The following is a 16778-nucleotide window of genomic DNA, read 5'->3' on the forward strand; positions in this document are numbered from 1 at the left end:
ACATAAATTTATACACCAATGCTTTTGTTGCGTGAAATATTATGTGCATATTCTTATGTTGTTATTGTTACAATGCATATTGCTTTTGTGTCCATTTAATATGCTGGTTGCTTTTTTTTCTTTGTAGTAGCAGTCCAGCCCTCTACATGAGGGGAGTTGGAAAATTGGAAAATAAAATAAATCGAACACTTAAAGCTCCTACGATTTTAAAATGTTTCAAACTTATCCAGAGGGAAACTCAAGTACTGCTTCTACCACATGGACTAAGCATGATATGGATTGTATTTTTGTATTTGTGTATTTGTATCCAACCTATCACTCTTTTCCATTGTTGCTAGATGCAGCAGCAAATAATTCCCTCTTTCTCTTTATGCAGGTCCTACGCTATTTCGACTACGTCTTCACAGGAGTATTCACATTTGAGATGCTGATAAAGGTAAGGCGATGTTTGAAATCAATAATCAATAGCTTCCTCCTGAAGAACTGAGAGCTTCAGCCCAAATGAGGATCAGGCACTTTTTTATTGCACACTGAAGCTGAACTGCATATCTATACAAACATCTCATAATCTGGTTCTCTCTTCCTCCTTCAGATGGTGGATTTGGGGCTGGTCTTGCACCAGGGCTCTTATTTCCGGGACTTGTGGAACATCCTTGACTTTATAGTGGTTAGTGGTGCTCTGGTGGCCTTCGCCTTCACGTAAGTCTCCTTCCTGCCTCCCGCTGTCCTCCTCTCTCCCCTTCTTGCTTCTCCTTGTCTCCTGCCTTTCTACTGCCTCACTGGCACCTTGGAGTACAGCCTCCTCTGTTCTGCTTGATTCACCCATGGCTCAATTCAGGCTCTCTCTGCCTCTTCTTTCTCTTTCTCTCACTTCTGTTCTTTCATACTGTCTCACACATCTTTCTCAGTCTCTCGCCATTTCTATATTATCTTCTCTCCTGTCCCCTCCTCTATTAGACTTGTTCTCACTCATGCTTACAAATGGCCAGTCTTTTACAGTTGGCTATTTTTTCTGCCTTTTCTCTCTCAGTCAACTTTGCTCCTATAGTCCTGCCATTTCTAAGCCCCTCCACCAACCCCCCTACGCCCCAACATGTAGTAAAAATAGTATCCCAGCATCCCCTTCCTATCCAACTCTTCCTCCCCCTGTGAGAGGTGAGGACCACCTTTTGCACCTGTAACCCTTTAGTGCCCAGGGCGTTCTAGAGCTAAAGGCCCCATGCAAAGCCTGGCCAGGTCATGCTGAGCTGGCTCTCAAAAATCTCCACGCCCTTCTCCACAGCAAAGCAGGTACTTTAAACCCTCCTCAATCTGCATGACTGTGTGGATAAAATACAGTTAAATTTGCATAACTGGGTTAAGTTAGGGCTTAGTTTATGAGCACTGTGCTGGGCACAAAGCATGAATTGTGAGTTTTGGGATTTGCTGTCATGCTTCTGCATGGGTGGGGAGAATATAAAGTGAAGCAGACCCTCAGGACTGCAGTGAGCGTTAAATGTAACGTGATATTGTTGTAGTTCTAAGACATACCATACAATAAGTTCACAGGGGTAATGCTGTAACCCCGGACACAAATACTCACGGGTCATCTGCAGGAATATGAGGTTGTGCTTGATACTCTTTCATGACTTAAAAAAATCTAGTTTATATTTTCAGGAAACAGCAAAGTCTGTGCACACATGCCCAAAAAATGTTTAGTGTAACTGGTAAAATGAGAGCTAATTGTACAGTACAGCTGCACTGACGAAATAGAGAGGCAAAGTACGGCCCCTCCCTGTGTCTCTCATGTGACCTTAATTCAGAAAAATGTGCACAGTAGTCAACAGCGAGAGAGAAATAATTTTTGATCCCATTTGAATTGTGCTATAAATTACACATATGGTATTTGCCAATTTAAAGGTAGTTTTACAAGTCAAAAAAGTCACAGTTTGTCTTAGGTCTCTTTACTTCTTAGTGAACTACATCTCTTGTCTCACATGATATATATGTCACCAACACCAGCTAGCTGTCTAGCTAGGTTACTTAGGTATGATGCACACACAAAGTTATGGTAATCTGATTTGTTTTATGCAGCAGTTCCTGGTCTTTGTATCATCCGGGAAGCAAAAGAACAAGCAAGACTTGAGCACGAAACACACAGGCATCGTAGCTTCAGCCAGAGAGAAAACTATGACATCACTTACATACTGCTTGTGTAGTAAATCGAATTGCAACATTTCACGGTTTTATACTTACTTAATTTCATGCCTCACAAAATCATCTTTTAAATCGACAAACGTGTAATTTATGGTGCAATTCAAACGGATCAAAAAATTATTTGTTTTTTCCCCATTGTGCTGTACATATTTCTACGCAATAAGGTCTTATTGTGGTCCCCTGGAAGAGAATGACTTTGCCTCTATGTAGTTTTCTTGAGTAATAGATCTGACTTGGAGGAGTATGAACAGAAATGTTATTGCTGGGATGATAAATGACCATATATGTCTTAGATTTGACATTCTCAAGGCCACGTGACCGTTTCCACGAATCCAACTCTATTATCAAATTTCAGTGGAAGCGAACTGATATCAAACTGAGGCTAACTTTCGTAGACTCATTCATAGACTCAGTTGATGAGGATGGTCTTCATCCATACAAACACAAGGCCTCCATATCCATTTTTATCAAAATGTAAATGCCTAAGTGACATAAATAATTGAATGCATGCTGCATAATGCATTTGATAAACTATGCTTGGTACCACCTTAACTCTTGTCAACTTGATGTCTTTGAGACATAAGCTGATGGGAAGTGTACCAAGTGTAAACCAAAGAGAGCCCCTCTACTTTGCATTTCCTGGCATGATATTCTCTACCATTGTCTACCATTGTTCCCTCCTGTTAATTAATGTGGTTGAAGTTTGGTCCGGATCACTTAGCCTTAAAATCACCTTAAATCTGTGGAAGCTAAATGGCAGTGAAGCCTTCAGTTGTTCATTAGAGACAAAAAGGACTTGAGCAAAATACCTAGCTGTCCCTACTTATAGTTATCTCCCCTTATCTCCAAAGAGCAAAAGAGGCTTTGCTCTTTGTCCATCCCTTCACCACCTCATTCACCATTCATAGCAACACCTGACATCTCTCTTACTTTACCCTTCTTTTCCTACTGGCCTAGAAATAAATATCACACAACAGAGTTCTTACAGGTCAAATATGACAAAGAAAAGATGCCACAAACATATGAAGTTGGGAAAATGCATCTTTTAATCTCACTCTCACCATGCTCATTACAGAGTTACTATGAATTCTTAAAGTCAGTGTTACATCTCTCCACTGTGTATTTAGGGAAACAAACCTGCCTTTACACTGTAGTTTATGACCAGCAGTATCCAGTAGCTGGAAGGAAAATATACCATTGCATAATTATACTATCATTATTTTTACTGTATTTTTACTGCTTTTTGTGATCATAGTTACAGTTACATGGATCAAAAACTTAGAATTACTCCTACACAGATGCAGTTAAAAGAATTTGCCTATTGTAAACAAGTAGTCTGTTTACAGTGTTCATTTTGGGTCTTTTCATGCACAATTTAAAACTATAGTAATTCCATATTATTTTATTTTTTACCTTACTCCCGTGACGCTTGCCTCGCGTAACTCGTCTGCTTCCAGCTGCCTACGTGAGGCTGGTGTTGCACGCACACTCAAATCACGACAGGAAAAAGAAAGGCATTTTCTCTCAATGAAAAACGTAGTCTTCTTGAAGCTTTTGGCTGCTAGTCATCGAGACAGGAAACGAACGCACATGGGGAAAGCACCTGTGGTTTATATTATTGTCATAAATATGTAGAAATACCAATTAGATGGTGATCTGCATGGGAAACAATGAAAAAGAAAAAAATGGTTGAAATCTTCTGCTTATAGTGATCATTATAAGCGTCTTCTACTGTATACTGTTACATGTCCAGTGGCTGCATTGCACTATGGTAAGATTAATGTCAAAAGATGAACAAGTATCGTGCCACCTCTCTGGTGGAGGTTCTCTATTGATGTTTTTGTAGCATCAATGAAAGATTCCAGCTTTATTATTCTGCGTCCTGTATCAACACGGTCTCACATTGTCTTTGTTTTGCAGCTGATCTGTGGGAATACAAAGTCCACACTCTGAATGAAGATCTGAATGTGTCTTTAGCTGAAGCTAGCGTCATAAAGTAGCATGTGCTTGAGAGAGACAAAAATGTTGAGATCTCTTTTCTTTATTACAAAGAAAGTTTGAACAATTACTACTCCTCTGCTCGGTAGTAGAACGGTAGTGACTGCAGGCCAGCGTGAACATGAGAAATAGCTTGTCCTGTAAAGAAAATATGAACGTGGCAGGTGCTCCAGGGTTCTAGTGATGGTGCCTCATCTATAAGACTGGCTTTTACAGTCTTTCTCTCTGAATCATTTTTGTGTTCACTAACCCTCTCCCCCCCTATTTCTAGTTGTGTGGTTGTGTCTGTGTCTCTGTTTGTGTTTATTTATCTGTGTGCTTCTGTCCTTAACTTTGTGTCCTCTAACCTGTTTCTGTCACATATTTACATGTGGGTCTTTATCTTCTCTCTCTGTGACAAAGTCTGTACTTCTCGGGGAAATGTTAACTGTGAACTAATAAATAGATGCATGTAGAGACAATGAAGCAGCTATTGAAAGCGATTTCGACATTTACAATTTTTTATACAGGCAAGGCTGCTAAATACTGTATTTTCACATAAGGACAAACTCAAAACAATCAATTACGCCAGTTGAAGCAATAAAGTCTGATTTAACTATGATAGGGGTTAACGACACTAATGGCTGATGGAGAGATCCGAACCAGTCAGAACAGACTCATACACATCCAGATAGTGCCTTAATTCAATTGGTGGAAAATCAAACAGCACTCCAGAAAGGCTCAGCAGTCTCAATGGAGATGTTTATCGCTCCCTTAATCCAATTAGTCTGGTCTGAGGGCTGCTGGTGTCTTGGACCGCTTGTGCTGCCGTCCTGCACATTTCTGCAGCCAGACTGAGCTTTATGACCAGACAGGCTCCCGGCGCATGCAGACATACTTGATAACTGAGCAAGTTTGGCGAGCTTAAATGTATACCTTGACATTTTGAGATTTTTTTTTTCACCAGGCAATGTTTGTTCTAGTCGGCAGTATGTGCTCAAAATGAGTTGAAATGTGGGCACGTTGATGCATCCTCGTTAACAGTATTTTAAGCTCTGCCGTACAGTATAACTCATGAGGTAGAAATAGTCGTGATAGTAGTAATAGTCGCTCCCAGAAGCAGTATCTGGTCAGTAAACCCATCACTCATGAAATGTTAGAGATAAAGGCATAGTTAGGTGCTGTGTTTTAGTCACACATTTTGTCTCATTTTCAGTGTGCGTCTTTATGTTAACGTGTGTTAGATTTGTGAACAGTAGTCTATGGCTGGGAGGGTTGATCTAACAAAAAGCAGGCTTTGTGTTCTCTTTTTCTCTCTCTCTCTGTCTCTCATATGGATGTTTTCCCTCGAAATCCCTACTTTCTCTGTGTCCCATTCTGTTTCTTTCTCCCACCCTTTGTCTTTTTGTCTCTTTCTCTTTGTCTCACTGTCTCTCACCCCTCTCTCATCTCTCCGTTCGGACCAGCAGCAGCGGCGGCGGGTAAAGTTCTCTGTCTTTTTCCTCCTCATTTTCTCCCTCTGCACTCTCAGCGCCTGTTCTTCTGATCACACATCTCTTTCCTTTCCATCCATCACAGTTGACTTCTGTACTTGTCTGTTTTTCCCTGTTTTTCCATTGTTCACCATGGAACAGCTCTGACTCAAACACAACTAAACCTCAAGCTTACCTGCATCAGGTCGTCAGCTGAATCACTCAGATAACATTTGAAAAATATATAAAATAAAAGCACCGGGAAGTGCATCAAAAAACAACAAAAAACCCACTGCAGAAGCGAGTAGTGTTTCACGTACAGGGATACATACACCAGCAATTACAGCACACACCCATACACACGTGTGCTCGCTCACTTGCACACACAAAGTCTACACGCACACGACCACCAGCAGACGACCATCTGGTTTAACAGCTGTAAGACACAGGCAGCTGTACACACAGCTGCCTTCTCGCCTAAGGACCACTGTCGCTGACTTTTGACCTTACAGCAGTGCTTCACTCACAGAATGATCATTTGTATATTAATTACTCACTGTGTGTTACATTGAATTCACGAAGGAAAGTTTGATTTTCTTGTATGCCTTCACAGTGAACAAAGAATTCAAACAAACCAATTTTTAATGAATTGAATTAAAAAGGGGGCTGCGCTGACCAACGCGTGTTTTTCTCCCCCCAAGTTTTTTCAGTTTTCTTTACAAATTTGACGTAACATGAGGTGAGTGACGGATACACAAATGATCATTTTGTGGATCAAGTGTTCCTTAATTTATTTCACCCTGATTTTCAGATGGATAAGTAAGAAATCAGGGTTAAGAAATAAAAGAATCAGGGCAGGGAGTTAAAACTACCGTAATTCTTGCCATGATGCTAGTTATCCGGTTATCTAAGTAAACAGGTTATTATTTTTCTGTTTTGCCCCTTTTTAGCATAAAGATTTTTACTTTTGTTTGATATAAAAGGTGCATATTCAGCAAGGTAACTGGGAGGCTCACATACGGACTTAGATTTGCGAGTTCTTAGCTGTGTCCACTGCGACTGAAGAAAAGGTTTTTTTCCACACGTGTACGGAGAAAGAAAAAATTGCTTAAAATAAAGAGGTTTGGCTTAGCATTTCACTCAAGAAATGCTCGCTAAAATATCTTTGTCTTTGCCAAAATGGCCCACAAGACAAGATTCCATGCTGTTTGAACAATGCTGTGAAACCTGCTTATCCTAGTTGTAGTTTAGACTTGATATGAATGAACTGGTCACCAAAAGAGAGAGTTTGGCTGTTCATTTTCACGACCATTGCAAATTGTGACTTATGTTTTTAAGTTTAAAGAGTTTTATCTTGATAGCTTTACAATGTGAAGGCTCTGTAGGCTCTCATCGTGTTATCAGGAGGGTATTTTTCTGTAATTTGCTGCTCTAACATGGCTCCCGTTAGTCAGCTGCTAACATGGCTCTCAAACTCTCTCTGTAAATGTCTCTGTGTAGACTAGAGTTCTCCATCACTTGCAACCTGCTGCTGAAAGACGAAATATTGCAGCATGGGAAGCAAGGTTTCAATGCAGCATGAATATACTTCACCATTAGCTGGGCATGTGCAAGGCGAGGCATTCGCCGTCTTTGTAAAGCATTGAAATACGTTGCAAAGTATCAAACAAGTGTAGCCACGAGTTAACATTCAGACAGGAATGACACCAGTTGTTCCCATAGCATGTACTGTAGTTGTAAAATACCACCTAACTCTAGCATGTAGCTACAATGCTAACCTCACACGTAGAGATAAGCGTAATATGATAGCAATGCTGCATGTGTTGCTATGTATTTAACCCAGACGCAGTTACTCATTTTGAGTTAACTCGGACACAAATACCATCAAGGAATGGCTGCCCGCTGCCATTTTGGAATCGAGAGGACTAAGCCTGTCGCATCCACCTGAACCTGCTGACTCTTTTTATTTGTGTGTGTGTGTGTGTGTGTGTGTGTGTGTGTACTCTTGTGTGAATGTATATATCTGTGCCTGTGTGTTGGTGTGTGTGTGTTCGTATACAGGGGGAGCAGTAAGGGAAAAGACATCAGCACTATCAAGTCTCTGAGGGTACTGAGAGTGTTACGACCTCTGAAGACTATTAAACGTCTGCCCAAACTCAAGGTATGTTTACACAGGAAATGTCTGACCTCTGATTATACTTACCTTTACTTTTTTGACATCACGGGGACATCTAAATAAAACAAGGCTCAGCATTCGTTGTAATTCATTGCTGTACATGATATATCTGACACACTGACAGTGATACAGACACTGCATCTCATGGTTAGTTCACACTGAATGTGAAGCAAATTTTTGTGTCACATTACTCACAAAATAAAATTGTTGGAGTGTTTTTTGGAGTATTTCGCAACTGGACAATATTCACCTTTGACAGCTGTGCTAATGTTTGTGCCAACTACTTGAGGAAGTCAGCTAAAGGCTAACTTTGTTTGCTGTAAAGTAAAGTCGATAGCTGGGATCAAGTGATGTAAAAACATGGAGAGTCTGTACCCTGAGCAAGCGTGAACCAAGCTGGCAACACTCTTTATTATTTTACTGTTCAACTCAGCATCACAAATACATATTTCCAAAACCAACCATGTAGTCCTATGGCTTCGCTCACTAATCTCCCAGCCCGCTCCTTTTTTGTTCTGTCACTGTACTGTACTGACAGTGAGTGGAAGAGCTCCAGGTGCCTAAAGACGGTGGCAATAAGTCCGTCCTCCATTTCTGACTGTCAGTAATGTCAGGAGAATCTCAACTACATCTCAAGGCTGATAGGCTTGCGCTATTCATTATGTCTCATGAATAGCGCAAATTTTGCATCTTCTCATCATTTGCGTCACATCATTCATCATTCGTGTTGCCCCGTGCAAATTTGCGTCTGTTTACATTGACTTTGTATCTGATGCTGTCATGTAAAATGCTTGCTTCGCATTCAGTGTGAACACATCATTAGATATTTTCAAGTAGTTTAATCTGCTACCAGACAGCAGTACAAGTATGGCCAAAATGTACCATCTTTAGCATCCGATGCCAAAATCCAAGTCCAAAACACACAAATAATTTCACTCCAATGTATTTCTTTCATAGAGTAACCACTGTGTCTCCATCTGTTGTTCTCTTTCTTCATCCTTAGGCTGTGTTTGACTGTGTGGTGAACTCCCTGAAGAATGTGCTCAACATCCTGATCGTCTACTTACTCTTCATGTTCATCTTTGCTGTGGTGGCCGTGCAGCTCTTCAAGGGACGCTTCTTTTACTGCACTGATGAATCCAAAGAGTTTGAGCGCGATTGCAGGTCAGGAAATACCCAACTGTATTCACCCTGAGTCGTGAAAATGTGCCGTTTACCTTCTAAATAAAAACCTCTCCCCTTTATTGTGCTGATGATGTGATGTGTATTTCAGGGGCGAGTATCTGGTGTATGAACGTGATAACGAAGTGAAGGCGCAGAAGCGGGAGTGGAAGAAATACGATTTCCACTACGACAACGTGGCTTGGGCCCTCCTCACCCTCTTCACCGTGTCAACCGGAGAGGGGTGGCCGCAGTGAGTATACGTGAACATGCACGGTTACATGACGCAGCACACACGCTTTCTGACAACCTTAACTATTCATCGATCCCTTCTCTTACCGTGCAGGGTGCTGAAGCATTCAGTGGATGCGACCTATGAGAACCAGGGCCCGAGCCCGGGGTACCGGATGGAGATGTCCATCTTTTACGTGGTGTACTTCGTGGTCTTCCCCTTCTTCTTCGTCAACATTTTCGTGGCTCTCATCATCATCACCTTCCAGGAGCAAGGAGACAAGATGATGGAGGACTACAGTTTAGAAAAGAACGAGGTGAGGAAGGATTAAGGAAGCGAATGAAGATAAAGACAATGAGTATTGGGAAGGTGACATGAAGGGTGGGAGAGGGAGGATTGGAAGTACTTGGCAGAGAAGAAGGACTACGTAGAGGAAACTTATCAGTCCATTAATTGGCTGTTATGTGTAGTTTTAAGCCTCATGTGTTAGGAGGGGCCTGCCACATCTACTGTTAGGTTCAGCTGCTGTTATCATCCCATTAAATGGTGGTTTGCATATCCAACATCGTGAAATGGTTGCAGTTTCATTCATTTTCACTTCGGTAAGGTTTTGTTTTCACACGGGACACAAACTCTGTCCTCCTGGGTAAAAGTCCTGGGTTTGTTTGATCCAGCCATATCTCTTCACTTCTTTCTGCCTGCTGCAAACTTTTTATACTACACCACCTGACTTCCTCATTTGTTCAGTCATAATTATTACAGCCACGAGAGGTCACCACCCAATAATAATCATAAACAGCCATTTCAAGGCCTGATAACGGCCTTCTGAACCTAATAGCAGGTGTGGCAGGCCTCTTAATGGTCATTTAATGGCCTTATACAGCGGAACCGGCTGAGGGAACACAGCGCATTATATTGGGATGAGAAAACTAAAGCTTTTTGTTTGTTCTTTGCAGAGAGCCTGTATAGACTTTGCCATCAATGCCAGGCCTCTGACACGCCACATGCCTCAGAACAAGCTGAGCTTCCAGTACCGTATGTGGGAGTTTGTGGTGTCGCCGCCATTTGAGTATACTATCATGGCAATGATTGCGCTCAACACAGTTGTGCTGATGATGAAGGTAAACGTCCACTTGCTCCAACCAGTCATGCACACATTAACATAAACACACCAGCAAAATAACATTAACTATGACTGAGTTTGTGAAGTTAACATCTGTCTCTCTCTTTGTGCCTTTATCTCTAGCTGTCTTGATCTCAGTTACAAAACATAAAACACTTACTTGGACTTACTCAGATGTTGCTGTGTACACTATTTCCTGTTATAAAAACTGTAATGACTCCATTGGGTGAGCTGAACTGTGTGTCTCTTTATATGTTTTTATACTCGCCCTCCTTTTTGTCCCTGGTGGTGTGTGTTTGTGTGTTTGTGGTTGTATGTGTGTCCGCACCCTCATCTGTGTGTGTGGCAATCCATCCTCTTGTATTTGTACACTGCTTTGTGGGTATGAATGTGTGCGCTGCCTGTGTGTACACATGTGTGTATGTGTGTGTGTGTGTGTGTGTGTGTTTGTTTATAGTATGACGGAGCTTCTGATACCTATGAAGCTGTGTTAGCCAACCTGAACATAGTGTTTACCTCCCTCTTCTCCATGGAGTGTGTACTCAAGATCATCGCCTTTGGAGCACTGGTGAGTGTATGTGTGTGTGGGTTTGTGTGTGGTGAGGATGTTCTGCTCTACTGTATCTTTGTAGAGAGTGCTGAAAATCTTTTGCCGTTATTATTACATGATGTCACAGTATTATTATTGCTTACCAGGCCAGTTTACAACAGTGCGATGACAGACAAAAGGAGGGGCCAATGGCTGAGATTCATCCAGCAAACATTTTTAACATTTTATTTTTAAAAAATGACAACCGATGACAGCAAGCCATGCATGTCTAATAATTCTGTTTAAAACTCGTCTTTTTGCACAGTTGCAGATAAGTATTAGGCCACATTAATATTATTAGTATTATATTATTTGTAGGATTAGATTCTAGTGGTGGCTGTGGAGGATTGTTTACAATTCGTGTGATCCAAACATCCAAACATGTCCAAAAGTCAAAACTTATTAAAAAGAGATAGATCTAATTATTTCCAAAATTCAAAACACATTTTATATTAATGAAGTATTCTGCTTCAGTCCATATTTGCTGGAGTTTAGCCTTTCAAAAACAACATTTTCACTGCGTCAAAAAACTGTTTGCACATCTGTTTCCCGCACATAGAGAGGGACACACACATCTGTATTAATGGGACAGTCCAACAACGTCATAAATTACATTAGGGATATCCCAATCTGATCTCAAAGACTGGTATCGGAACCAATCAAGCCTTTTTAAATGATCAGGATTGGCTATATTGAGCTTTATAGAGCCCAATCTAGTCCTTTGTTTAAAGTCAGCTGTCAAGTGTTTTCACCTGCGAAGCTTCCATGCACAGCTACATGGGTTGCAGCTGTCGTCAACTCTCCACCTCTCCACTGTCTGTCTCTCCTCCACTCCGCTGCTCATGTGTGTGTAAGAGCAGGGGTTTAGCTCCACCAACTGCAAAACACAATATGTCATAAACGACAGCAAAGCGTATGAGACTTTTTGTTAATATTGTCTGCCAAAGTTATGAGCACTTGTTTCATTTCAGCTCAGTGTGAGAGTATCTTACATTTTGCTGTCATCATGTGGCGCATGGTGTTTCACCGCATTGCTCAGAGGAGACACAATCAGCTGTGTTGAGCCTCACTCACCAAGCTACTGCAAGTAGAATAAAAACCCATGACCAAAAATGCCAAAAACAATAACTTATTGATGTGCCCTAATCTGCGTAAAAGATGATGACGAAAATAAGCACTCAACGGAATACAGTTCATTCAGGTAGGCTAACTCAAACACTGGAAAATATTCTCTTAAAGGGACAGAGCAATCCCTTCAAGACAGTGACGAGGCCAAAAGATTAAAGTGAGGGTTTGTTATTTATATTTTGTTAATTTGAAGAAAAAAACACTAAGGAAAGCTTGAATGCAGTAGGATTTTTTTCTTAATGCATTGCAGTGTTATTCAATTGTAAAGCTTGATTTTTAATTATTTAAATTGTGCAACTGTATTTACATAGGAAAATAAAAGTATTGGATTGGGACTTCCCTCACTGACATGTATATAACCACAACAACCAAAAATATATTTTGGCTCTAATATTATTACAGTACAAAAGTAACTCATTTAATCTGAAAAATCTCTTTATTAAAATTGTGGATTTTGTTTAAAGATTTAATAGAAGCTTCAGATGTTAAAAAAAAAACATTCTGTACAGCCCCACTTAAAAGAAAGTATTTAAAGCGACTCCAGATAACCAAAACAACAGGCTTAAAGACACTAAGTTGTACAACACAATGGATTCAGCAAATAAATGCCACCTCACTTCATGTCATCGAGGTCTTCATCACAGTCCATCCATTATTTAGTCACACTGGGACACATTGTCTGTCGTGCATTATTGCTCACATAGTTAAGGAGAAACTGTGGGGAAGAGATGAGCTGTTAAAGGTAAAAGCAAAGATGCAAACTGCCACAAGTCAGCAGTAAAGTATGCAGTTACTGGAGCTGCAGAGGAAAGGTAGGGAGGCAGATGAGGAAGAAATGGATATAAGATGGTTTGGGGATGTATTTTGGGAGGAGATACCGGGCAGAGGGGTAACAGTGCTACAGTAATTAGAGGAACGAGAGTGAGTGACAGATAGGCGGTAAAAAAAAAGAAGAAGCAGAGATTACAGAGAGGGTGGAGATTAAACAGGATAGGATTTGAATCTGGGAGAGCGCACTCAAACACACAGCATGCATAATAATACACACAAATAACAGTGGGCCTCAGAGACGTCCGTGTGTGTGTGTGTGTTTGTCAAGGTGGTTTATTTTAATAGCCGCCTCCCTTGCTCCCTCCATGTCCCTCCACTTGTCTAATGCACACTTTGGCTGCAGGCAATATGTAGGAGAGCAAAAGAGGCAGACCTTGCTCATCACAGTTTGTTCTTCACTGTGCCTGTTCCTCTTTGAGATGCTCTACTTTTAAAGGGAAAATTTTAAAAATGTGTAATTATGTATATCTGTGGATGAATGTGTTTGCACAGATGGAGGGAATTACACATAGGAGAAGGATGCGATACCCCTTTTACGAGCATATTTGAAACTAGACAGAATTCAGTCTGACTTTGTGTCGGTTTAGTTTATGATGTACAGCGATATTACAGTATGTGATGTTTGATGGCCGGTGTAGTGTTCTGATGCAGTACAAGTTGTCCCTAGCTTGTCTGTTGGCATCCATCCAACGTGCCGTCACTGATGGTCCATTTGTCTTATCTGATTTCTTTCCTGTTCCTGTCGGACACTGACATGCCTTTTTTTTTTTCCACTTTCTTGTTCTCTTTCTGTCTGACTTTTATTCTCTCTCTGTCTCACTCTGTACATCTCATTCTCTATCTGCATCGTTTTCACTATCTCATTGCATCGCCCATTTCTCTGTCAATATTTGATCTATTTTCATATCTATCCCATGTCCTTCAACATTTAACTGCCTCACTCTCCGCACGTCACCTCATCACCTTCTTGCCTTCCCTATTTCTACCTCATATTCCCTCTTTCCTCTCTCCTTTTGTCTCTCTCTTGTCCCGTTCACAGAATTATTTTAAAGATGCCTGGAATATTTTTGACTGTGTGACAGTTCTGGGCAGCATTACTGACATCCTGGTTACCGAGCTCGGGGTAAGTAGCAGGATCTGAGGCATTTGTGTGTATATCAGTATGTTTGAGATATCTACAAGGAGGAGTCAAAACTGTAAACAGACAGACATTATATTGTATTAGCAATGTTTGTTGAACTCGTATGACTATTTGTTAGGTGAGCGTCAGCATGTGTCTATGGACTTTCACATCTGTCACATTGTCTAAAGCACATACAGTAGACAAGACAAGGAGTTAGAGGAGACCATGAGTTAGAGGCTACTGTTGAGTGTTGCATTGCTCAGTCATGCATGAACATCTCTTGAAAGTCTTATATAATTGTCCCAGTTGGTGGGACGAGAAGAGACCAGACTCCAGCTAGGCAGCACTGAGCCACTGACAGCAAGGCGGGAAGCATGCTGACGCTCTGTAGCGAGCCAGCGCACAGCTTCTGCAAGCAACATAAATGCTATTGAAATGATCAGATCGCATCTCAAGTTGACCAGTGAAGGTTTGCAGTTGCATGGGACATCTGTTAGTAACTACAGCTGAAATCTTGAAGGTCCATTAGACCACAAACAGTTCAAACATCATAGCTAAGAGGGAGTGGTCTGATTCACTAGATTAGTGTTAGCGTCACATTGTTTCTACACAGTGCACTAAATTGCTTTGAGCCAGCGAAGGTGAGATGCTCTAATATAGTGACACCCATCATCACATAAAAAACATGCTGGTTCATTTAAGAGTTTTACGTAACAATTACACTCACTTGTTTCAGCTGTTCTTTCCCAGTATCAGACGTCCAGAGTAGTTCCCTGAGGTAGCCTTAGGGGCCGTACACATGCCACATCTTTAGCCGCCTGGGCACTACTTTTGTGCCTTTTTTGAGCCAGCTTTCAAGAGTGCGGCGGTAGGTTGCGTCTGAGGTTGCTAAGCAACCTTAACAAGTACTGTATCGTAGCATATTTACCTGAAATCCTGAGTGCAGAGCTGATCTTCTTGCAGGCGTGTGTATCGGCCTAATGTGCGTGGGCTAATGTGTGTGGGACAGATGTAAAGCTCTGGCAGCTCTGCACCAAAATTATCAATTCTTACATATTTACCACAGACTGATATATACCGAAGAAGGGAAAGATATCTGTCTGCAGTGATTGGTTGTTCCTTGTCACATGACATGCGGTGCGTGCTGCTGCGTTCCAAAAGTTGAACTCTGTTTATCTCAGAGCGTAGCCATCATGCCCTGAAAAATAGGTGCTCGGGAAAGTGTGCGCGTAGCGACAGTGTTTGAGCGTGCCTCATTTGAAAACAAAGAATCTGAGCATGCAAAAAAAACGCAGCATGTGTACAGCCCCTTACCTATTAAGCCCTAAACACAAACCAGGTAGCACCTGGCCATGAATCTGTTTATAGGTGTGCTATGTGAAAATGCATGCATCTGGGGGAAAGTGTCATTTTTGAAACTTTTTCTTATTTGAAAATGACTATAAAGGTGTGTTCAGACAGAACATGAAAAGATTTAAGATGTGACATGATTACATACAGTCAACGTGAGGACGCAAATGGTCAGATTACACTTCATCTCTATAAACAGATAATGCATATGGATGCAGAATCTGTAGGTAGGGGAGAAAGATTTTGGTATCTGAGGCGTTCTGGTTTCCATTCATAGTTCAATTGTACTTTGAATAGTATTGAGTGTCAGGTAGACAGTCCATGTGGAGAGGCGTAACGCATTGGGTAAAGTGCAGTCTTGAAACCCATCGACTTTCGTCTTTACTAGCCTTTTCTTTTATTTGTCTTAATTCATATACAGATATCTGTTTATAGAAAGTAGCTAAAATGAGCGGCGCAGGGAAGAGGATGTCTTGGCCCAGATATTCGCTGGCTAGGCTGGAATCCCCAAAATACTGATTGTTGCACCCAGAGGTTTATGCCGTTGGGCTGACAGCAGAAGGGTTCCGAGATTGCATTTAACTACCATCCTACAAATATTCTCTCAGTTTCCCATTCACTTCTATTGAAGCCTGTACAAATTTGCTTAGGGCAGCGCTAACTAGGGCGTCCATTCACGTTGGAAATATTTCGACTGGGGGGAAAAAATATCACGCTTATCCTGGGGTTTTATAAATCTATTTCATGAATATACAAAGGTGAAAGGAAAAATGCTTGTTTACTGGATCAGAGCTAACATCTAAACAGTTGGTACAGTGGCTGTTTGGAGTAAATAACCCATGTGAATAACAGGAGATGAAAGATTTGTTCTCTGTTCTATGTGAACACACAAAGTCAAATTTGTATAGTGTTCACTAGACCATATTCAAGAGCTTAACAGCCATCATCAAGCTCTGTAACCTTGACACTTCACCAACCAGTTCTGTTTGAGGAAGCAAGGGATACCAATGATTGAAGCCCTCTTGAGGTTTAATTGATGGTCCAGCCAGATTCTGTTAAATATTTCTCTGACTGATTGGTCTTCATATTGGTATACAGTCATATTTATTAATTAAGAACCCTTACAATCCCGTGCTGCCTCGATCCTTGGTACCCCTGCTCTGTGAATTCACAAAATGTGCAGACCAAAAGCTGCTTCTGTGTTAACTTGTCTCTGTAATGACTCTTGATTTCTTTCTTGTTTTTATCTTTTTACATGCTTTCTTTAAATCGTCCACAAACTTAACGACGATCTACTGTAATCTACTCCAATTCCCTTTCTCCCCCCCAACACCTACTACTTCCTGCGATTCCACCCAATCAAAATGCACTATGAATCCTCTGTGTCCACCCATGACAACTGGCTTGGTCAATCTCTCTG

The 16778-nt window shown here is 41.2% G+C and overlaps 1 protein-coding gene across 25 annotated transcripts in view; it reads left to right on the forward strand.

The window, feature by feature from the left end:
* cacna1aa (calcium channel, voltage-dependent, P/Q type, alpha 1A subunit, a) overlaps positions 1-16778 on the forward strand; it is a 103089-nt gene that overhangs the window by 55987 nt on the left and 30324 nt on the right. For all 25 annotated transcript variants that reach the window (XM_078161536.1, XM_078161524.1, XM_078161535.1 and 22 more), the window contains 9 exons: positions 377-436; positions 593-699; positions 7707-7806; positions 8825-8985; positions 9095-9235; positions 9329-9530; positions 10171-10335; positions 10795-10905; positions 13925-14008. In XM_078161536.1, coding sequence (XP_078017662.1) covers positions 377-436; positions 593-699; positions 7707-7806; positions 8825-8985; positions 9095-9235; positions 9329-9530; positions 10171-10335; positions 10795-10905; positions 13925-14008 — 1131 coding nt within the window. The remainder of the gene's footprint in view (positions 1-376; positions 437-592; positions 700-7706; positions 7807-8824; positions 8986-9094; positions 9236-9328; positions 9531-10170; positions 10336-10794; positions 10906-13924; positions 14009-16778) is intronic.

The sequence above is a fragment of the Epinephelus lanceolatus genome, chromosome 18 (genome assembly GCF_041903045.1).
Source record: "Epinephelus lanceolatus isolate andai-2023 chromosome 18, ASM4190304v1, whole genome shotgun sequence".
NCBI classification, from domain to species: domain Eukaryota; kingdom Metazoa; phylum Chordata; class Actinopteri; order Perciformes; family Serranidae; genus Epinephelus; species Epinephelus lanceolatus.